Source organism: Trichosurus vulpecula, chromosome 5, assembly GCF_011100635.1.
Source record: "Trichosurus vulpecula isolate mTriVul1 chromosome 5, mTriVul1.pri, whole genome shotgun sequence".
Lineage (NCBI taxonomy): Eukaryota > Metazoa > Chordata > Mammalia > Diprotodontia > Phalangeridae > Trichosurus > Trichosurus vulpecula.
This window is the reverse complement of record NC_050577.1, coordinates 133393346-133418529: the sequence shown is the minus strand read 5'-3', so window position 1 is coordinate 133418529 and position 25184 is coordinate 133393346. Positions and strand designations below refer to the sequence as shown.

The following is a 25184-nucleotide window of genomic DNA, read 5'->3' as shown; positions in this document are numbered from 1 at the left end:
AAGGCAGACCTATAAGATAAAAATTTAATAATTCCTCAGGATTTTTTCAATAGTGGTTTTACAGTGGATGGAGTGCCAGGCTTGGAGTCAGGAAGACTCTTCTTACCGAGTTCAAATCTGGTCTCAAATACTTAATAGCTGTGTGACCCTGGGCAAGTCATTTAAACTCTGTTTGCTTCAGTTTCCTCATATGTAAAATGAGCTGGAGAAGGAAATGTCAGACAACTCCAGTATCTTTGCCAAGGAAGTCTCAAATGGGGTTGCGGATAGTCAGACAAGACTGAAGCAACTGAACGACAAAAATTTTTCAAAAGATAAAAATGAACTTATACAAATGAGGGCATATCATTTAAAGCAGCCCCAGTGAGAAACTAAATCACAGTTTCTTAACCTGGTGTTCACAGATCCCCAAGGAGTTCATATATAGATTTCAAGGGGTCTGTGAATTCAAATGGAAACTATTACATTTTAATTTACACTAACTAAAATTGAACCATTCCTTTAATTAAAAAAAAAAACCCACCATTATTCTGAAAGAGTTGGCTTTAACAGACAGATCAGTCCATGACACAAAATAAGGTTAAAGATCCCTGTTCTAGATTCTCTCCAGTGATGTTGCCTTTTGCTCAAAGCATTTTGGGGAAATTCTCTCTTAGCTTTGCCTTCAGGGCTGGTTTAGCAGCCGCCCAAGAAAACCCATGTCATCATTTTGTTGTCATGCTTTAAAACAAAAACAAACAGAATTTTATCACCCAGTTTGTTTATTTACTCTTTTCATTCAGCTTGTCTCTAAAAGATTTTGGAGGAGAGATTTCTAGAAATCAAATCTATTCTCAAAAGATAAATATGTGTTAGCACTGAGGGTATGTCAAAGAATATGCAGTAAGGCTCATACCAGATGTGGATTTCTGTCCAGTTCCATCTTAAGTCCTCCCTACAACATGAATCTTTTTGGATTGATATTATAAGGTTCTTTGTATTATTAAAAACAAGATAACTACAATTTTACTTTTTGTGTGTGCGTGGTTTTTTTTCACCCTCTGCAGGAAGTAACCAAAGCAGTGCAGCCTCTCTTGCTGGGAAGAATCATAGCCTCCTATGATCCTGACAACAAAGCAGAACGATCCATTGCGATTTATCTAGGCATAGGTCTGTGCCTTCTCTTTATAGTGAGGACCCTACTTCTACACCCTGCCATCTTTGGCCTTCATCACATGGGAATGCAGATGAGAATAGCCCTCTTTAGTCTGATTTACAAAAAGGTAATTAACTCAAATGTCTGTTTTAAAAAATACATGATGCCATAACAGTAAGATCCACTTTGGTATATGTTGTGAATGAATCTTGCTAGTACGAAGCCTTTTTCAGATTCCATGAATTCATAATCAGATAGAAATCACAAAGATTTGAATTTTAAAATAAGCTTTAGAGAATTATTTAAAATCCACCTATTCCTCCTCTTCCTTTCCCAGCCTTCTTCCTCATATTCTTTCTCTTCTTTTAGACATATTATTATCCAGGAGAATGCAAGTACCTGGAGGGCAGAGACCATTTCATTCTTTGTCTCTGTATTCCCAGCAGGTAGCACCGTGCCTGGTACATAGTAGATGCTCAATCAGTGCTGATTGAATTGAATTGAACTCAACTGCTGCCAGAAGCACTAGTTTCAGGTTGCTGATGTCATTAAACATCAATATCAAAATGAGTCATATTTTAAATTTTTCTCACATAATTAACATTGTAGTCTTCTGAGCTAAAAGTCACCTTAGAGACCGTCTACTCTCATCCCCTTATTTTATAGATAAAGAAGCTGATGCTCAAAGAGAAAAGTGGCTTGCCCAATGTCACAGAGGTAGCCACATGGGACTGGAGCCCATATCTCCTGACTTCAAATGCAACATTCATACTACTATACTATATTCCTCTTCTTCAGCTCTTAAGGCTATAAACTTCATTGCTAAGTGGATGAAGGTTGCCACATGACCCATTTTTTTCATTATTTTTAATTTCCCATTAAAGTGACTATCACCATCTACATAAAAATTAGCAGCAGATTTGACCTTTAAAATTAATTGATGGAAGTAAAGTTAAAGAAAAAGTGAAATACTTGTTTTAAATTGTAAAAAAAGAATTATTATAAACTATTTCAGGAAAACCTACAGTCCTAGCATGTTGTAAAAGAAAAGTGCAGCCTTAGATGGAGTTGATTTTACATTCCTATGAACCCTGCAAATCTCATTATTTGTACTAGTATATGCATTACATCCTAGCAGTAAGTACGTGCTCATTCAATCTACCTTACCTCTGTTTGTAATGGCAAGCATTCAAAAAAGGGCCTGATTTTGCCAAAAGCACTGTAAGTGGATTTAGCTTAAGACATGTTATTGTCCAAACAGGATTTAGAGCTATTATAATGACATATGCTAGGGCCAGTCCTGACAACACAATGTGTGGCTTCCTAATTCTCCCGAGTAGGAATAGAAAGGTATTGCCGTAGAGATGTTTGGTAATTTCTTTACGATTCATTTTTGAAAATGGCGACTTTGTATAGTTGAACTAATAAAGACAAATAATATGCAATTCAGCATCAGAGAAGATCCTAATAACAATTTCATGATATAAAAAATAGTTCTAAAATCATAATATTCATCCTTTATTATTGGGTGAAACTTTGTAGTGGGAAGAGGAAGAGAACACATCCTCTATCTTAGTCAAATCACTGAAGAACTTAGTTCTCCTAAGTTTACAAGCATTAGAAAATACCAATGATGTAATCTTCAGTTTAAAAACTGATCTAAATACTGTCTTGTGAGAAGAATTTATAATTTTTTTTCCGGAGTTTAGAGTCCGTACAATATGGACATCAGAGAGAAAAATGTCTTAGAGAAGACAATGATTTGTAAACACATCCATAAGTAATCCTTACACCTTATCATGCTTTTCCCATGGGTCCTTGCCAAATTATTTTATCTCTTCAGCCTCACCCTCATGGCATCCATAGTTATCATCATCAAAATAATATAATGAGCATGCATGGCACTAGTTTAGGTACTACTCTTGACCGTGAATTAGACCTGCCCTTTACCTCACCCTTTCCCGTGCCTGGCCAGTTTTTACCCATATGGCATCCAGCCACTCACCACTCCCAGCTCCAGTCTTGTCATCTTAACTCCATTCCAACTTCTATGATAGAACAAGTTGTTCTGTATTCTAAAGTTCTGCAATCTGGCAATATCTTAAATTATAATTTAATTACTAGTCATAGATACTAATAAAATAAAACAAAACAAAAACAAGTGCTAACTCTTTTAATTAGATCCTTATGCCGAGTGGAAGAATAAATCAAATCAAAGTCTATATATTGAAAGCTTTCTATATGTAAGGCATTGTGCTAGGATGTGTGCTATAAGGAAGTATAAGATATGGTCTTTGCCCTCAAAAAGCTTTCAGTCTTGTTAAGAACATTATTCTCATATTTCCCAGGGCATTTGTGAGGTTCATATGAAATAATATAGCAATATATCGTATATAATTATTATATTGTTATACACATATATGTGTATATGTGTGTCTGTGTATACACACACATACCACTGCTTAGGTTTTGATGTCAATATGTTATTGATGATGGCATTTATGATATAATTTAATGTAGTAGTAGACATTTCTAACCAAAATTATTAAATGAGAAATTACAATTAAATTATCTAGAATAGATCAGAGTCTATGGATTTTTATACCACAGGATTTCAGTATATCTTGTTGTTGAGTCATTTTAGTAGTGTCTAACTCTTGGCAAAGATACTGGAGTGGTTTGCTATTTCCTTTGCCAGCTCAATGTATGATGAGAAATTAAGGCAAACAGGGTCAAGTGACTAGTCCAGGGTCACACAGCTAGTGAGTGTTTGAGGCCAAATTTGAACATGGGTCCTCCTGACTCCAGGGTCCATGCTCTATCCACTGTGCCACCTAGCTGCCCTTTTGATATATGAATTTATCCTTAATATGTTCTCTTCATTGGTGCAGATTGCAGCTTCTTGGCTTCCTAACCTATTAGAATCTTGTCCATGTTATCCTATAACTTCTCCATGCTAGAGCCCTTCCTCTAGGTCTTTTAACATGTTGTGGATAGGTTTACAATCATTCAGGCTTCACCAAATGTAACCTCCTAGAGGCTAGGGCCCATTTGTTTCATTTTTGCTTTTGGATTACTCGCACCTAGCATGACACTCTGAACATTTTATCTTTTAAAATATCAATCACTAATTAATATTATATCTAATTAAAATATCAATGATTCACATATAATGAACTTTTAATAATTGTATCAGCTGAATGGTTATAAGATAAAAGATATTAATACCAAGATTCTAATTAAGAATATCCATTAATTTTGTTATCTATTTCTAAAATATTATGTACATATAATTTAATTATATATTTATATATTATCATTCATGTCACATGATTTGGAAATCTTTACAAATGGAGGAGGGGGAGGATTTAGTTACTGTGTAGCTTTTAGAAGATAGAAACCTAGCTAACAATTTACAATCATATAAATCTAAAGGAGAAATTAAGTAATTAAAATAATTTCTGTGTTTTTAATAAGCAAAGATAATATGTTCAGTATAACACCTGTTTTATAATGTTACTAGATATTCCTAGTAATGTGATGATACTTTGTTTGATGATACTTTAAGGACAATTCTTTTCCTTTTTTCTCTTCAGACCTTAAAATTATCAAGCCGTGTTCTAGATAAAATAAGCACCGGACAGCTTATCAGTCTTCTTTCCAACAATCTGAACAAGTTTGATGAAGTATGTAGCAGCTCATTTAATCTTTTGTGCATGTCGTATCCCAGAATTAATGTAAACAACTACACATCTTCACAAAACTCATAGCTTAGAGCTTTCCTAAGTCAGATAACAGCAATGTGTGGTTCAACCCTGCTTATTATGAAATTCTGATCTCTGCCCCACTCAGCCCTATTTCCTCTGGTTGAATTAATTAGTGATTCATAATGGGAATATCTTGAAGTCTCTGATATTACAGAACTCAGAAGAAACTTCAGCATGGGAACATGGCTTCCTAGTAAGCAAAATTTACTGAGTTATCAGGTCTGTCATCCCTTCCTAATTCCACTCTTTGGCTGCCTATCATACCTTAAGTATTTTTGATTCAGGCCCCTCTATTAATGGATGTGCATCAGTCTTTATAACAAGTTTCTACTATGGCCATTAACAATCATATGATTCTAAGGATCTGGAGATCTATAATACCCCTGTGCCCTAGCTGCTGGTTTGTTTGCTTTTTTTTTTTTAAACCAAATTATCAGTATACTGTTTAAAATAAAATTTTGACATACTAAGTATTCAGAGTATCAACTCCTAAGCTTAACTGAGTGCAACATTTTCCTATGGAAGTACTCTGAAGTATGGGGCATGAAATTGACTGAAGTGTGGGTGTGGAATGTGTATATACCTTGTTATGTTCTCAGTGTAATTAACACCTAGACTGCATTGTACTCAGATCCTCAAAGTTTTAAATAATATTATATTACTGTGCTCTCTTTCTGATACGCTTTTGTGGGGCATAATTTCCAAGTCTCTTCTTGGCTTTACTTTTTTTTTTTTTAATTGTGACTCTTTCAGGGGCTGGCCCTGGCACATTTTGTCTGGATTGCACCTTTACAAGTGGTGCTCCTGATGGGACTTCTTTGGGATTTGCTACAAGCCTCAGCATTTTGTGGACTTGCTTTCCTAGTAGTACTTGCTCTGTTCCAAGCCTGGTTAGGACAGATGATGATGAAGTACAGGTGATAAAGCTTTTTCATTCCCCCAAATTTTCTTCTTTATAATGTTTGAAAAAAGTACACCAACATTCTGTTAGGCCTGTTTTATGTTATTATCTGACCTACAGTCTCCCTAAGTAGGAATTATTTTAAGGATATCAATATCACTTTTTATGATTATGTAGCATTTTATATTTGTTAATCTATTTGATAGCTCTAGGAAAATTGGTAAAAAATAATATAGTTTTTATAGATTAGAAAACGCATATGAGAGACATCAATTACGTGCACATAATGTAGAGAATCTGACTTTTCAAATTACATTCCAGTGACTTTTCCTAGTCTCTAGTTTTTTTCTGTTCCTTCAAATGAGGATTATTATAATATTCAAATATTATGTTATCATTGATATGTACAATTACTCTTATCAATAAATTAATTCAGCATTGATTTGCATTTGTGACCCCAAAACAAAGCAACATTGGCAAGGCATTTTTGCATTTGTAACCAAACTGCCTCAGCAACTCAAAAAAACTATCTACTGATGCATAAAAGGGTGGTAATCTGCTTTGGTGGGTGGGAGAAAGATGTATAAATATCTATATCAATTATTTCACAAATATCTGAAGTGCAATATGGAATTATTATTGATAATAATGATCATATGGGTCAAGCAAATTAGAAATCACCTGGTATCTTTCCCCCCCCCAAAAAGATTTGCTGCTGAATCCTATCCTTTTATTTTAAAATATTTGAACTGGTGTGAACAATGCTGATTAAACAATGTGAATTATTTTGACCACAGAACCATAGAATATCAGTGTTGGAAGGGCTCTTTTGAATCATTTTGTCTAACAGATACTAGACTATGCCAGTAAGGATATTCTGAATTTGAGCTGATTTAATTTTATTAATTTTTTTTTCAGAGAAAGGAGAGCAGGAAAGATAAATGAAAGACTTGTGATAACTTCAGAAATGATTGACAATATACAGTCTGTTAAGGCATACTGTTGGGAAGAAGCAATGGAAACGATGATTGAAAATCTAAGACAGTAAGTTATTTTCTTTTTATGACTAAAATTTCCAGATTTGTGGGAATTTGTGGCTGACCGTAATTCCACAATATTTACATTGTTTCTTTCTGATTGCTTATAATATTTTCTCTTTGACCTGGGAGCTTTGAGGCTTAGCTATAATGTTCCTGTAAGTTTGCATTTTGGGATCTATTTCAGGCAGTACTTTGTGGATTTTTTTTTCAATTTCTGTTTGCCCTCTAATTCTAGAACTTTGGGCCAATTTTCCTTAATAATTTCTTGAATTATGTCTAGACTCTTTTTTCAATCATAACTTTCATGTAGTCCAACAGTTCTTATATTATCTCTCCTCTAATCTGTTTTCCAGGTCAGTTGTTTTTCTAATGACATGTTTCATATTCTCTCCTATTTATTCATTCTTTTGATTTTTTTTATTATTTTGTGATGTCTTATGAAGTCATTGATTTCCCCTTTCTCAATTCTAATTTTTAAGGGCCTATTTTCTTTGGTAAGTTTTTGTATCTCTTTTTCCAGTTTGTTGATTTTCTTTTTATAATTTTCTTGCTCTTTTGCATTACTATTTTTTCCCCAATTTTTCCTCAACCTCTCTTATTTTATTTTTAAAGTCCCTTTTAAGCTCTTCCAAGAACTCTTTTTGGGTTTATGACCATTTTACATTTTTCTTTGAAGCTTTACAGGAAGCCGTTTTGTCTTTTTCTGAGTTTGAACTCTGATCTTCTCTATCACCATAGTAACTATCTATGGTTGACTTCTTTCTCTGTTGCTTATCCATTTTTTTAGTAGGCTGTTTCTTGTTTGTTAACTTTATGTTAGAATTGGGGTCTGCTTTTGGGCATGAGGGATAATGTCTCAGGCTTTCAGTTGTTCATGCTATTGTTTTCTGAGTTCTATCTGGGGGTATTTGATTTTTTTTTTATTTTTCCGTTGTTCTACAATCCAAGACCGGATGTGGTTACTGCTCCTCTGGCTCACTCCTTGGTCTATAAGTGACCTCAGGTACTCCTCTCTCCCCTTAAGCTGCGACCTGAGCCCCCAGCACCATCACTGCAAATGCTCTTGCTCCTTGCAGTCTTTCAGGTGGTGACAAGCATCAGCTTGCCCCTCTGCCCTGGGATTGAAACCAGGAACTAATTCTTCTGAGAGTGACCATAACCAGCAGGGCCCTGCCTCTCTGTGACCACATTCACCAGTGTATACTCACCCCTTCTTCCTTACAGTCACAGCCCAAGACCCTCTCTGGTCAGCATACCTGGGCCCTGTGTCCAGTACCAGTAGAGGGTCCCCATAATATTCCCCTGAAGAGATAGTAAAAGTTACCTCATTCAAAATAACTGTAGACAGCATAAAATACCTGAGAGTATACTTGCCAAGTAAAACCTAGGAATCCCATGAATATTCTTATAAAACACTTTTTATACAAATAAAATCAGATTTCAGTAATTGGAGAAATATTAATTATTAATGGGTGGGCTGAGCCAATATAATAAAAATAACAATTCTGCCTAAATTAATCTTCTTATTCAGTGTCATCCCAATTAAATTACCAAAAAAAATTTTTTATTGAGCTAGAAAAAAAGCACAACAAAATTCATTTGGAAAAACAAAAGGTCAACAACATCGGAGGAAAATAATGAAAAAATATAAAGGAAGGGGGTTTAGTAGTGCCAGGTATCAATTATCAAAACTATCTGCTGCTGGCTAAGAAATAGAATGGTAGATCAGTGGAATATAGTAGATATACAATACACAGTAGTAAATGATTATAGTAATCTTGTGTTTGATAAATGTAAAGATTAAGCTTTCAGGATAAGAATTTACCATTTGGTAAAAATTGTTGTGAGAACTGGAAAACGGTCTGACAGAAACTATGTATAAACCAATATCTTACACCATTTACTCAAGATAAGGTCAAAATGGATACATGACCTAAACAAAGGGAAAGTAAATTAGAAGAACATGGAATATATTACCTATCAGATTTATGGATAGGAGAAGAATTTATGATTAAACAAGAGACAGAGAACATCATGAGATATAAAATGGATAATTATGATTACTTTAAAATAAAAAGGTTTTATGCAAATAAAACCAATGTAGTCAATAGTAGAAGGAAAGCAGAGAATTGGGGAGAAAATTTTATAGAGAATTTCTTGGATAAAGGCCTCATATTTCAAATACATAGAGAACTTTGTCAAATTTATAAGAAAATGTCATTCTCCAACTGATAAATGGTCAAAGGATATAAACAGGCAGTTTTTGGAGGAAGGAATCAAAGCCATATATGTGAGTCAAAGCTATATATATATATGGAAAAAAAGTTCTAAATCATTATTGATTAGTGAAATGTAAATTAAAACAATTTTGACATATCTCACACCTATCAGATTGGCTGAAATGATAAAAGGGGAAATTATAAATGTTGGAGGAGATGTAGAAAAATTGGGACAGTAATACAATGTTGGTGGAACTGATCCAACCATTTTGAAGAGCAATCAGGAATTATGCCCAAAGAGTTATAAAACTGTGCCCTTTGACCTAGCAATAATACCACTGTTAGGTTTGTTTCCCAAAGTGATCAGGCAAAAAGAAAATGAACCCACATGTTCCAAAATATTTATAGCAGCTCTCTTTGTGGTGGCGAAGTTGTGGCATATGATTGTGATGGAATACAACTATGCTGTAAGAAATAATGAGGGAGTTAATTTTAGGAAAACATGGAAAGATTTGAAAGAAACAATGAAGAGTGAAATGAGCAGAACCAAGAAAATGTTGTATATGCTTCCAGCAATATTGTTCAAAGAGTAATTGTGAATGACTAATATATTCTGAGTTATATGACAATTCACATCAACTACAAAGGATCTATGAGGGAAGATGCTCTCCATCTCCAGAGAAAGAACTGATATATGGAGCTATGTATAGTTGGAACGATTGTATAGTTTCCCAAATATATCTGTGTCAAATTTTGGCTTCTTATAGTGCAGAGTTGGGAGGGAGGAAAGGAAACAATTTGGAGCTCAAATGTAACAAAAAAAAGTTTTTAAAAAATAAAATAAAAATCAAATTACCTAAAAAAAAGATCAAGAGAACGATTTCTCTTTGGTCAATCACTTTCCATTCAGAAGTGTAATTCACTATGGCTGCATTTGGTAAGGAGATATACATGAGGTATCATAGACAAGAAATTAGGAAAAACAGATGAAAAGTTTTCAGTCCTGTTTGCCTGCTACCTAGTGATGGTAGTAGAAAAGTGGCAAAGGGGTATTGGGTGTTTAAGAATCACATAGTTTTTAGATTGACTATAAACGTTAATTGTAGGTGAGGTCTTGGTCTAATGACCAGTGAATTCATATACTGTGTTACTGTGAAAAAAAACACAGGCTTTGCAGTAAGCAGACCTGAGTTCAAATCCCTCTTCTGACATTGATACCTTGGGCAGGTTACTTAATATCACTCAGCTTCATTTTTCTCACCTGTAAAATGAGACTGTTTGGCTCTTTGACCCCTGGGGTATCATCTAGCTCTAGATCAATGATCCTATGACCTTACAACATGTAACTGGAAGAACTGAAGAAGAAATGGAAGTTGGAACTAAATGGAAGGATAGATTCACAGGTTTTCCCTGGAGAGGCAAAAAAAGGAAAAAAAAGTTGATGGAATTGGTTTCATCTGATGCCCAAAGGAAGCACAAAAGATCACTTTATGAGACACATAGCTGTCTCATGCATTATGAGCACAAGAAAAATGCTCGCATAAAGATAATTTCACCGTATGTGCCAATATCCATTTTGGGGGATGAAAAAGTAAAGGAAGTTCTATGAGGTACTTCCATATGAAATCAACTTCTCTGACATTCATTGACTTTGATGGAACTGTGGGCACAATTTGAAATGTCACTCAAAAATACAGTTGGGAAGAGCAACTGAACCGACGTGTGTACAGAAGCAACCAACTCATGTTGGAGGCAACATGACTTTGAAAAGCACTCAGAGATTGCTTTTCACATTGTCTTAAAGAGGGAAATTACCAAAAGAATGGGGGAAAATCACCAGAAGTGATGATAGAGAAGACATCAGAAACTAATACAACATGCCTCTTTTTAAAAATAAAATCTCTATGAGCATGTATTGATGGTATCCTTGGTGAAAACATGAGAGGAGGCAGGCTTTCATATATGATCCTCTACAAGAGGCAACTTCCTTACAATTTCACAGCCAGCTGAATGGTGCAGTAGAGAAACAATCCCCTTGGGTTAGTTTGTTTATTATGAAAAATCTATTTGGTAGGGAACAACATAGCCTTCAGCCTGGATGCTTCTCCAACAAGGAGCCCTTAATAAATATGTTAAGATCCTGTAAGTTTCCTCATAGAGGCAACTATAGAGACAACTATTTAACAATCCTTTGATTATTAGGAAATTGAGGTATAAAATAGGGCGTTCTATATTAAGCTCGCTCAGCGGTGTGTGTGTCGTTGCTAGAGAATATAAATGAACCAGGGTATTATAGGGAAGAGCGCCCTGGCTAATACTTGTGGGACCTTGGGCAAGTGACTTAACTTTCTTGGGCATCAGTATCCTCATCTGTAAAATAATGTATTTGCTGGTCTTTCAGGTCTCTTTCAGCTCTAGGTCAGGATGCTGTGTAAGGTCCAGATAGAGGAGAGATTCCTTATTGATATTACAATCCTCAGTATATTTCTGTTTGTTGAAGATGTTTTGCTGATTGAATTACAGCGCCTTCTTAATGAAATCCATGATTACTCAAATGAGATGGGCCTAACAATCCATATGAGAAAAACTGAAGGAGTTAAAAATGTCCAATAAACAGACCATGCCATGGAAGGAAGAAAGAAAGGGAGAAAGAGAGGGGAGGTGGGGAGGAAGGGAGCTATTGAATTAGTCAGTATATACATACACACATATGCATATATACACATACATTTGAGTTTTTAGGCTCAACATAGCCCAGCTATTCAAAGATTTTCTAGTTTGACAAGTTTCACTAGAGCTTGTATTCCTTTGTCATAGCCTTTGGGACTAATGGATCACTTGCACTGTGCCATGAGTCTTTGGGAAATGGCCTTCATGGACAATTATGTGTCTTATAATAAATGGCAAATACAAAATCTTTTTGGTAAAATGTGTTGGTTCATTAAAACAAGATTAGTAACTTATGGAGGCAAAATCTCAAGCCTGTGGCCCTAGCATTTGACCTAAGCTTTTGAAGTTAATTCAGCTTATTTAATGAAAATCACCAATAAATATCATTTCTCCTTCCTCCCTTCCAGTCTTTGTATATCTTACTACCCTCACACATGATCCAGTGACGCTGGCCTCCTTGATGCTCCTCACAAAAGACACTATCTTGCACCTCCAAGCATTTTCACTGGCTTTCCCCCAGTGGAACTCTCTTCCTCCTGATGTGTAATTCCTGGCTTCCTTCAAGTCTCAGCTAAGGTCCCGCCTTGAGCAAGAAGCCTTTCTCAGTCCTTAATCTCTGTGCCTCTCCTCTGAGATTATCTATAGTTTAGTGTGTGTGTGTGTCTGTGTCTGTGTAATCTTGTTCATACATAGTTTGCATGTTGTCTCCATTAGACTATGAAGTCCTTGAAAGTAGGGACTATTTTGTGTCTTTCTTTGTATCCTCAGAATTTAACATAGTGCCTAGCACGTAGTAGGCACTTAATGAATACATTTTTACTTGATTTGAATTGATTCTTTGTTTTGGTTTGGAACTCTCCTTTCATTGGTATATGGAACTTCTAGGAGGGAGATTCCTTGTCTGAAACAGACTGGAAATTTTTCTAAAACTTTGAGTCTTAGAGAGTTGCCTAGGGCACTGAGAGATTGAATGATTTGCCTAGGGTCATGAGGCTTTGTGTGTCAGAGGCAGGACCTGAACCTGTCTCTAAGGCCAGAATTCTGTCCACTCTGCCACAATGCTTCTCCACTTGTAGTACTTCATGAAAAACCACTAGAACTTAGCACTTAGGCTCCTCTCTGGCTTCACACCAAATAACTTTCTCACTTTGATCATTCAAGACTATATCCAGGGAAGACATACAGTACAGACTGTGTTATGATTGCTAAACTAACCCTTGGCAAAAAAATAATCTAGTGTGTTTTTCAAGCCATAATAGGTCATGTTCCCTTAGCCAAAGTCCTTATTCCTTAAACATTAGGAATTTGGAAATTTGAAAAATTAGGGAATTGAGTGATGACATCGAAATTGGTGGCACAGGAATTAGAGACACAGAAAAATTGATGAAAAGAGATCAGTGATATAGGGTTATATATTGCATCAAAGTTTCAAAGGGAAAAGTAGACCAAAAGAAAAGTACTTTCTTGGATGGGCTAAATATGGGTTACCTGGAATTCAAGGGGCTGATTCATATAGACAGGAATGAGAACTAAACTCCAGGTGTGTGATTGGAACAACAATAAAGAAAAGGTGAAATGTTAAGTCCCCTGCCATGTAAATAGAAGGAGTAAAAGGGTACTATTTCCCAAACATGGTTTTTGGTCATTTATTTTTGTTATGCCATTTAAGAAAAAATCCAGGAAAGCCACAGAATTTTTCTCACCATCATCCAGAAAAAGTTTACAATACCATGGCAGTTTGTACAGGCCTTAGGAATTGTTTTTGGAAGTAACAATGATTAGCCAATCACAATCTTCCTCACTGTTGCATATATTAGTTAGTGCTGGAAATGCAGGCTAGGTGACTGGTTATCAGCTATCCTTTTGCTCAGACCTCAGTGATAAATTTCAGCTAAGGATCCCTACCTCTGACTTTGGTTATTTCTCCCTCTAGTACAAAAGATGAACTAGAGTGGTATAGTGAATAGAGGGCTAGGTCTATAGTCAGGATTTGAATCTCAACTCAGATTCTTACTAGCCATATGGCCTTGGAGAAATCATTCTTCAGGCCTCAGTTTCTTCATCTGTGAAATGAGAGGGTTGGACTGATCTCTAAGGTCCTTTCCAGGTTTACATCTAACATCTTGTGAAACCCATCTTTTCCATTGTAAATCGCTGTTTGCACAGTTCTTATAGTAAATGCTTGTTGTTCATTTGTTTCAGTTGTATCTGACTCTCCATGACCCCATTTGGGGTTTTCTTGGCAATGTAAATGCTTAGTTGTGGCTTATAGAATCTAGTTCCTTAATCTGGCATGAAATTGTTGCTTGAAAAGGTTGGGAATTGCTGACGAAAGGCATGTTTTGAACTGACGTAAATATGGGAAATAGTTGGCATCTACCAGAGAGATCAAATAAAATGTTCAGAGAGAGATTGCTCTGATGAAGGGCAATAGAGTGATTAAACTCAGCCTGTGCCAGTATTGAACCAGGGCAAAAGTGTGCTCCAAAGCTCAGACCACAGCTATTGTTTTATTGCACTTCTGCTATAAAATCACTTTCTAGTTTTCTAAAGATACTGATAAAGTATTTTTATGACTCATATAGCATGAGTGGATTTCTAATGAAAAATACTACTCATTGGAGAATAATCTTTAAAAAAGTTTTTCTCCCTTTTTCTGCTTCCGGTTACTTTTTTCTAAATTATCTGTTTTCTTTTCCCAGTATTCCTTTGTGCTTCTTTCTCCCTCCATCATTTTTTCTTTGTTTTTTAAACAGTTTTATCTTTTTATATTCTTGTTTTGAATGTAATTTATCTTTCACAACAATTTTGAGTTTTGCAATAATTTGAGATTTTATTAATTTTAAATTGACCTTAGCCAACATTTTTAACTTGGCTTACGAAAATAAGTAAAACTCATGGACTAAGTCATTGTGTAGCTTGAGCAAATTCAACCACTTTCATGTCATTTGTTTGATCTCTCTTTTCTTTGGAATGTTGTATTTGAGAAAAAATTAAAAAATGCTATTAATTTAGTACTAAGCACTCCATACCTAGATTATATACAAAAGTGGGACTAACTCACGCTTTCCATGCATTCCCCAAATATACCCCATGATACTTTTGTCTGCCCGACCTCTCCTTTAGTACATGTCACTAGTCACTAGTCCCACTATTATTTCTTTTTATCAAGGTTGGAATGGGGGGGGGGGAGTCCTTTTGACCACTGAGCAACATGGCCCCTGAAGAGATGGAGCCTGAAGTTAGACTCAATATTGATATACACTTTCATTGGTCACTTTCCTTCTCTCCTCACATGTCTTAACTCAGATTTCTATGGTAGTTGCCCAAGTACCTGCTGGACCACCTCCAAAGTTTAAACACTTAAATTGCTCTTTGAGCAAGAGGACTGAAAGATTTTGGGGTGATAGCAAGATAACAGAACTGTCTTACTGATGTATAGCTTAGGAGTTATCTAAAATATTTTTTAAAGCTATCTAGTATTGTCAAAAATGTTAAACAATTTTGAAATTTCCTTTGTGTATATGAAAAGTAGTGAGATATAAGTAATTGTAGATATCTTTATTAGCATGGTATTGATGAGTTTCTTTTTTAAACTTCATGGGAAAAGTTACACATTTGACATTTTCCTGAATTCAGTACTTAATTTAATTAAAATAAAAAATGTTATGCTTCAAAATTGTTTCAAAAAGTCAGACCAGTAGACCCTCTAGTCCAGTACTATATCTCTGCCAATGGACAAAAATGCTATACTATGGGAAGACACAATAGTTACTCTCCAAATTATCACCTACAAAGATTAGAGATGTACTCTGAACATCCTAAATTTATTTTTAATACTTATGATCAAGTATAATCATCTAAACTCTTCTACCATCTAAACTCTTCTTTATTTTTATTTAAGTTTACATCTATAACAACTTCCAAGGGTAAAAACTTTTCAAAAATAAAATTTACTACCTATTTTATATAGTCATATGGTGCTTATTTTTATATAATTCAAATAAATATTTGGGGGGTACCTGGAGAATATCTTAAAGAAAGCGTTATGATAAAAGAGAATACTAAAAGTGAACAAAGTCAAAGAAATGGAATTTTTCTTAATTTAGAAACTCTCTTTTGTAGAGAGAATAGTTACATAGTTAGCAACATTAGGCCAGATATATTTTTACATCCTATGTATCATTTCTACATTTGAAGCTTCTTTGAAACAAATGAGAAATTTTGATGAGATGCACCTGATAAGAATCTAAGACGTGATTAGCTAAGTGCCATTGCTTCTAAAAAAGAACATGTTTAAAAAAAACCCCTAAAGACAGAAATGTTAGCATTTAGCCAGAATATCATCTATGTGAAACTGCAGAAGTTTTATTCTTATATTTAACCCTAGTGCACTGCTTTGTAGGTGTGTGATGAAAGTTTGTTGAATTTAATTTAATTTTAGATTAAGAATAGCCTTCTTTGTCTAGATAATGCCTCTTCTCCGATTTCCAGAAATATTTGGGAATTGGCCACTTTTTACCAATTAATTATGTGTCAATTCAGTTGAATGACATTTTCAGCAAGCCCCTAGAGTATATTTGACACTATGACAATTTGAAAAAAGATAACATTCTGAAGATTAAATTCCAAGATGCATCAAATCAGCAACTCTGAAATACTACCCAAAATTCATTTTGTTTTGTTTTGTTTTTACAGAACTGAACTGAAACTGACCCGAAAAACCGCATATGTGAGATACTTCAATAGCTCAGCCTTCTTCTTCTCAGGTTTCTTTGTTGTATTTCTAGCTGTGCTTCCTTATGCCTTGATCAAAGGAATTATCCTGCGAAAAATATTTACAACCATCTCATTCTGTATCGTTCTTCGAATGGCAGTCACTCGGCAGTTTCCGTGGGCTGTGCAAACCTGGTATGATTCTCTTGGAGCAATAAACAAAATACAGGTAGTGTATAACAACTACATATAACATGCAGCACTTTCTGGGCATTTCTAAACTTGCATAGTGAACCCATCTTAGTAAATGGACATCTTTGGTCATGAGCCTTCTTAAAGAATAGGTTATTTCATCACAAGAGTTGTTCTCATTCTGGTGAATTTTTCTACAGAAAGGGCTATTGGATTGAAAGAAAGTCATGACCAATGCAGAGTGGTTTAGGAGTTGCTTTTTCTTTAGTCTAGAGACTTTTCTGGCAATTTTCACTGAGTTAGCCCTGGGATTATTCATTTTCACACAGATTGGTGGCAGAATAACCAGAAAGATACAAAATTTACCAGGCAATGCCTCTGTTAGAATAAATGTTTCTAAATCATATGGTTAGAAATGATTAAGTTTGATCCAAAATGGCCTTATATGCCAAGTCAAATTACTCACAAAACCCAGCATTGATGATAATGTGGAGATACTTTGAGAGAAGTTTTAAAGCAGACGTAATAAGTTAACTTTTAAAATGTAGAATGGACTCTTTCCTAGTTTCGTGGGGTCATCCACTTAGGCAATCAATAAATATTTATTGAACACCTACTATGTGCCAGGGGATGTATGGGAGTGTTCAGGGAGGACTAGTGCCTCTGGTGTGAAAGCTTGCTGAGTCCTTTTCAGGGCTGCTTATCCACCTTTGGTGTCTACCCATCACCCAACTCTCACCTGTGGCTTCAAGAGGCTGTAGCATGTTCAGTGGCCATGCCCCAGTAAACCATCTCAGTAAATGGGCTAAACCAGGTTGAGATAACCAACAGGCCTCAAACCTGCTGGTGAGTTAGGGAGATGTCTACCTCAAGCATGTGAAGATATCCTCCAGCAGAATGGGCAGATGAGAACAATTTATTCCAATGGCCAGGAAGGTGGCTGAAGCAGGGGCTGTGGAGCACTTGGTCAGACATGGAAGCTGCCAAGGTCATCCACTGCAGTTCTGACTTCTGTCTTGCTACTGGATTCTGAAAGAGTCTGATGAGAGGCTGACGACTTTGTGCAACTCTGCCCCCCTTAAATCTAATTCATGAGAAAGTCAAGACATTACCCTGTGACATTATTAGTCCTCTTCAAATATAAAGAAGAGTAACAAAAACAGCTCGGTGTCAGGCATTGTGCTAAACCCAGTGCCGAGTGGGTCTTAGAGATCAGCTAATTCAGTCTCTTCGTCTTCTAAATGAGGACTTTCAGTCTTAGAGAGGTTAAGTGACCCCAAGGTCACACGGGTGGTAAGTAGCAAAGTCAGGATTCAAACCCAGTTTTTCTGACTCCAAATCCAGTGTAATTTCAACCAAACCACACTGCCTTTCATTATCTATAAATGCACAAAGAGATGACAACTTCTGTGATTTTTTTTACTAGAACATCTCTTGATCTTCCTTTGAATATGTATTTATAGATTATTTTCATTTTTAGTCTTATCTTCAGAATATCTCTCCAGATCACATAATATCAATTATTGAAACAGTGCTTAAACTTCTGGATTATAATATAAAGTTAGGGATGATAGTAAAAGAATCTGGACCTGTGATTTCACTGCTATAAGGAACTCTCAAATAAGGCGTTCTGACACTGCATAGCTACTTATACCTTAGAATTACCTAGAGGGGCTGCTAGGTGGCACTGTGGATGGAGAGCACTGGCCCTGGAGTCAGGAGGACCTGAGTTCAGATTTGGCCTCAGACACTAGCTGTGTGAACCTGGACAAGTCACTTAACTCCAGTGCCTTAAAAAAAAGGTGCCTAGAGAACTGAGGGATGAAGGGATTTGCCTAGAGGTCACACAGAATGTGCCAGAGGCAGGATTTGAGCCCGAGTTTTCCTTCAAACTCCAAGGCCAGCTCCATTTCTATCTACTGTACTATATAACATATCTTATATACATGAACATATATATATGTATATATATATATATACATATATATGTATATATATATATGAATATGTGAAATGAAGAAGGTATCAGACCTTGAGCGGGATCTCTTGAATTTAAAGATCCTGCTTCTCATGAATACTACCTAGGTGACTTTGGGTATGTCACTTAATTGGGCATCAGTTTCCTTATCTGTCAAATGAAAAAGTTATACTAGATGGTCTCTGAGGTCCTTTCCAGTTCTACATCTATAATCTTTTGATACTAACCAAAGTAAAAATTTTAAATCAGTGATTTTAAGATGCCAATTACTTATTCACTAGGAATTTTTCTATTGCTTATATTGGAAGTCAGGTCACACTTCCCAAGAGAACTAACTCTATGTGTAAGAGTTAGAGAAACAAGCAGGAAAGTCTTTGCAATAGATGCACTCCATCTTGTACCCCTTTTCCTCACTTGTCTTCCCTAGCAAGGATAGTAAAAAAAAAAAAAAAGAAAAGAAAACCTTCGACTTGTGTAACTTCTAAAATCTCTTTTTCCTTAGGGCCGTGGATTGATCCTTTAGGAAGCGTTGTATCAGATCTTCTACTTAGTTTAGTAAGTTTATAGTGTAGTAATTAGTGTAGTAATAGTATTAAGATGAACTCACAATATTAACGAGTAAGAACAATACTATTGAGCATAAAATTATAAAATAATTCGCTACAAAGAGAATATATTTCGTTAAAATTATGGTAGGTTTCCTTGATATTTCGGCCATATTGAGCCACATTTCTGGGCAGTATAGAGTCGGTCAACAAGCATTTATTAAATATCTACTATGTATCAGATGCTATTTTAAGTAATGGAAAAAATACAAGCAGAATGAAAGACAACACCTCCCTTCAAGGCTTTTACATTCTAATGGGGGAAAATAACACATAAAAGGAAGCTGAAAATGGGAGTGAAGGGATGGAGAATTAGAAAGTGGAGGTCCCTTCAGTATACAGTAATGGATGAGTAGCTAGAGGCCAGTCTGAAGAAAAATGAGGCATGGCTGGCCTGGGAGCCCTTCATAAATAGAGGTTCTGAGACGAACCACCCATTCAAGGGGAGAGCCACAGGTGCTGAGGGTATTTTCAATGTGTGAGTACCAACAGCTGGAGGATCAAGAGATTTTTGATAAATCCTGAGTTATGAATTCTGTCTTCCTTGCAAGATGGGGTTAATGCAAGGCACCCTCAGTGTAGGAAAATTATCTGTGCTGTCAGAACAGCAGGCTTCTGACTCAGGCGGGTCTCCTGGGGTGGCCAACTCTGGCATCAGGCTCCCTGCCTCTTCTTGCTGTTCCATCTTCTGCATCCTCAGCTTTGACAACTTGGTGATGCAGATAGAACAGAGATTCTTAACCTGGAATCTCTGATCATTAACATTTTTTTCTTAACTGTATATTAATATCATTGGTTTCTTTTGTTATCTCTTTTTGTTTTATTCATTTAAAAACATTATTCTGAGAGGGGATGCGTGGGCTTGACCAGATTGTCAGTAGGATCCATGGTACAAGAAAGATTAAGAACCACTGGGTAGATTTGCCTCCTAAAAGAGTCAATCATTCTGGGATTTGGACATATCTAGGAAGAACCAGTTCTTTGTTAAATAAAAATGTGTTTTACTGAAAATTTTGTGTGTTCAAATGAGGTTTTGGCCACAATGTAAAAATTCATATCAGAATTGTGCAATATAGGTATTAGCTCTTGAGTCTCTGAATGACACTATTATTTAAGAAGTTTCAAATGCAGATTATAGTATCTATTTTTGGAACTTAGATAATGATGTATTGCAAATAGGTATACCAGTGTGTTATTGTTATTTTTGGTCACACAGTATCTGTTTCTGCTCTCTGTTATAAACAGGATTTCTTACAAAAAGAAGAATACAAAACATTGGAATATAACTTAACAACTACAGATGTTATGATGGAAAATATAACAGCCTTCTGGGATGAGGTCAGGATTAAAAAAAACACCCAAATAATCATATTTTCTTTTATTTGCTCTAAATACTTAAACATTTTGACCTTTCATATTTTGAATTTGTTCTGTAGGATGACAGGGCTATAATCACAATAGAATTTTAGAGTGGACATTAACCAATCCTATTTTTTTTGATTAAAAAAACCTAAGTTTAAAAAGGTCAAGCACATGTTACATATTATTTTTAATCAAAGGCAATTGTGAATTTGAGATGTTCCTTGTTCAGGATCCCATGGCCAAGCAGTAGAGTAAGTAGTGGAGTCTAAAATAAAATCCAGGACTCATGAGTCCTAGTCCCTTATGCTTTGTCCCACATTACAAAAAGATACCCAAACCAGTAGCTTTGAATACCCTTATCTTTTGCTATTATTAAGTTTGGAAACTTCTCTATTAATCGTTTGTATTTCTTGTTCCCTCAAATAGCATTTTGTGTCTTCTAATATTAGAGAATAATTTTTATCTCAGTGAAGAATAGCAGCAAGAACTTTCCCTTTCACAACTTCATTTACTTAGGAAACATATTTTCTTGTAATTTAGGCCTTCTGTGCCTAGAGAATATGAGCCAAAAAGAAACCAGAAAAAAGGGAGCAAGAAAAAAAAGACAAAACATTTTTCTTAGTTTCAGTTATTTCATTCACTCTAGGATTAGGCTGGAACTTATTAGCCCTTGGATCACCCGTGTTTCTTTCTCTCTTCCCCACCCCGACCTTCCTCCATCTTTATCTATTGAAAATGGACAGATTGATTTAAAAATCGGCTCAGCTCACAACTACTCATTATGAGTAGAAATTCCAAACACCATCCCAACATGAAGAAGAGACAGTGTCTTTTCCTTACCTCCTCAATTCCTTGGTGTCTTTCATCTAAAGCCATGCAGTCAGTAATAAAGCAGCTAAGGGAAGGCCAGCTATTCTACTTAATTGTGTGTATCTGAAGCTTCCTCATTTAGAAGTTCAAGGGAACCAGGTGTGTGGCAGGGAATTGCCAGATGTGGTCAATCTCCATTCATTTATTCTCCTGATTTGTTCCAGTTTAGAGTGGGTATAGTGTTACTGCCCTTCAGCAGTGCATTATGGAGAACCTAAGATATCCTTTTTTTTTAAGTGTTTTGAGTTTCTCAGTCAGTTATGTTGTGTATGAGGGTAAGTACCTTAGAATCTAATGAAGTATATGCTATAATTTTCAAGTGCTTTGCAGTCTAAGAATAATTTTAATTTGGTAAAGGACATAGGATCCTTTCTTAATGTGTGACTATGATAGTTCATAGTGAGTTCTAGAAAATCACAAGTTATTAGATTTATTACCAACTTGAAAATGTCTATATTATAGGCTTTGGGAGAGACTCATGTCTATCATTGTCTGAACTACCTAAGGTTGGAAAAGTTCATCGCTAGGTGATGAGGTGATTTTTGGGGAGGGGGTGGTATTGTAAGATACAAAATATTATCTATGAAAAGGTGCTAATCTACATAAATGTAGCAAGTACACCAATAAAATCATGGTCTTATGAAGTAGTTGAGTTAAAAGATAGAATAAGTAGTTAACTGATATGCCTGTCTTTTATTTCCCATGTATTCTTTTCCAGGGATTTGGGGACTTGTTTATAAAAGTGAAACAGAGCAATAGTGATGGGAAAATTCCCAATGGTGACCATGGCCTCTTCTTCAGCAACTTCTCACTTCTTGGTACTCCTGTCCTTAAAAATATCAGTTTCAAGATAGAAAAAGGACAGTTATTGGCTGTTGCTGGATCTACTGGAGCAGGCAAGGTATTCCATTTTGTGTATGTTAGCTATGAACATTATTTATAAATTTGTTCTTTATTTATTTACCCTTGCAACTCAAGGATTTCCTTAATATTTCCCTCTTCTCTTTCTAATATAGTTCTAGTATGTGGTGTAGCTTAATATAGCACACTATTTTAGTGGAGTTTTTAGATATAATTTCTCTCCTGTAATGATGAATGGTGAAGTAATTTAAGTTCTCATGTAGGCACAAATATAAAGAATTATAGGAATATTTTTTTCCAGATTTAACACATTATTAGGATGTAGGATTATTAGTTAGAGTCCATGAAAGGAGCGATGCTATCTTATACTACTTCGTTTCCCGTGCAACGATGCCTACCATAATGTTTGTTGTTGCTGAGTCATTTTAGTCATGCCTGAGTCTTTGTGACCCCATTTGGGTCAGATACTTGGAATGGTTTGCCATTTCCTTCTCCAGATCATTTTACAGATGAGGAACTGAATCAAACAGGATTAAATGACTTGCCCAGGTTCACACAGCTAGTAAGTGTCTGGGGCTAGATTTGAACTTAGGTCTTTGTTATTCTAGGCCCAGCATTCTATCCACTGTGCCATCTAGCTGCCCCACAATGTTTGTGAATTACATAATAGACCCTAAGGAAATATCTGTTGAAAGAATGATTTGGGGAACCATCTGCATTTTAATCAAAATTTACCAAATATTGTTGGGCTTAATAGTAATACTGATGATCTGCTGCTGCTGTTGCAGAAGTAGTAAGATGAAAATGTGGCCAATGTTGAAATCTGGAAATCTTAGTTTCAGATATTGCCTTTGATACTTAGTAGCTGTGACCATGGGTCAATCACTTAAACACTTTGCATCAAGTGGAGGAAGTTTCCATACTGAGAGCTTCTCCACATTAATGAAATCACAGATTTAGTTTTTTTTAAAAGGCTTATATGTATATATGTTTATTTACATACAGATGCACATGTATATGTGTTAGTATGTATATATCCATACATATATATGCATGTACATATACACACAAATATGTATATGTGTATATATTATGTATGTATGTGTGTGTATATATATGTATATGTATGTATGTGTGTATGTATATATATATATATTTAACATACGAGGGGTATCCCAAAAGCCTTAGTGAAGCTTGAGCTTTACTGCATTAACGTTGCATAAAACTTTTGCAACACTTTTTATACTTGTGTGTATATATACATATATATGCAGACATCTTTAAGGTTGTTCAAGCAGGTTACATACATTAATTCAGTTGCTAATGTATGAAATATACAAAAATTTCACTGTTTCTATTACATAAGCAACAATTTCTCGTTTTACTACATTAAATCAAGCAGCCTTACCTTTAAAGTTCTTTGCCTTTTTTTCCTTTAATAAACCATGGCATAAATAGGAACAAGATAGAGAAGTTGATTTTCACAGTGCTAGTAAGACCCTTGCTGAAGTGTTATCTCTAGCATTCAGAAATCATCAGAAATAATGGAGGCTTTATATTTAAATATAAATTGTATATTGTATATTTAAAAAGATGATTTAGGAGATTAGAAAATAAGAACAGTTAATGGGTCCATATTTGTTAGTCTAGAGAGGAAGAAGCCAGAGTGTCATTTAATATTGGTCAATTCAGTTTGACTCAGCAAATGCTTATTAAATGTATGCCACGTACAAGGCACCATGCTAACTGTTGGGGACATAATGATGAAAAATTAAATATTACCTGCCTTCTTGGAATTTACAATCTCATTAAGGTGATTGATATGCCACGTGTACAAATAAGTATCATAAAAGACGGAATGTGATAAGGCAAAGGCAAAAGCCAGTCCAAGCACTTTGGGAATATTTGAAGGTAGACTTGCTTTTATCTTGGAGAATAAGGAGGAAATCAAGAAAAGCTTTATGGAGCAGGTGGTACCTGAGCTGGATCTTAAAGAAAGAGAATAGTTTCAATATACATAGATAAATAGGGAAGGGAAAGAGAGCAAAGAAAAAAGAAGGTTGAGGAAGCAGTGTTAGTGATAAACCGAAACTTTAGGGTGAGAAAAGGAAAATTAATTGGCAGAGAATAGCCTTCATTGGAGAAGGTAGCAAATGATATAGAATCTTCAAGGGGAAATCCAAGGAAAAGCATGAAAATTCACGTTACTGTAGGAATTGATGAATAATGGCTCTCCATAACTTAGGTGAAAATTAGTGAAAAAATTTAAAATGCGTGAGAAATTTTCATTAGACCTTAAGAAAGAATTTCCTGACAGTGAGAAATATTGAACATTGAAGTGGACTACTAGATGTGACTGCTCCATCTTTCTCTAAAGGGCTTCCATTAGAGGGTAAATTCTTGTCTGACTACAATTGTTCAGAGTTCATACTTCGCAAAAGTATGTAGGGAAAGGCTGGATAACTTCACAACAGCTTTCAAGCTATAGTTTTTCCATGAAAAGGCATTTTTCTAGGAGCAAATGTTTATAAGCGGTTGAACTAGAAACAATAGAACTGCTAGTTAAAAATTGAAATTAAAGTAGAAAGTAAGAAGGCCCCAAAGGTTCTTTCTAAACAGAGGACAATTAACTACACATATCTAGTCTTGTTATTAATGTTTTGAAGAATTTATTATCTGATACCTGGGAAATAAATGTCACTAAATGTTCTCAGTGATTGAATTTGGTTTTAGCCATCATTTAACTCACTGGGTGTCAGTAACATTCCATATAATTTTTATAGTGTTCTCTCTAATTTTGGTTTTCTACACATGATGCAGATTTTGCAAAGAACCAGTGAGATTTTTCCTTGTATGAAATAATTTCCC

General features: G+C 35.4%; 1 protein-coding gene across 1 annotated transcript in view; it reads left to right on the top strand.

Annotated features, from left to right (window-relative positions):
• The window catches only part of CFTR (CF transmembrane conductance regulator), a 224290-nt gene that overhangs the window by 61801 nt on the left and 137305 nt on the right, over positions 1–25184 (top strand). Inside the window, exons 4-10 of the mRNA XM_036761406.1 lie at positions 1047–1262; positions 4732–4821; positions 5656–5819; positions 6722–6847; positions 16431–16677; positions 20469–20561; positions 22174–22356. Of these exons, the coding sequence (XP_036617301.1) occupies positions 1047–1262; positions 4732–4821; positions 5656–5819; positions 6722–6847; positions 16431–16677; positions 20469–20561; positions 22174–22356 (1119 nt within the window). The remainder of the gene's footprint in view (positions 1–1046; positions 1263–4731; positions 4822–5655; positions 5820–6721; positions 6848–16430; positions 16678–20468; positions 20562–22173; positions 22357–25184) is intronic.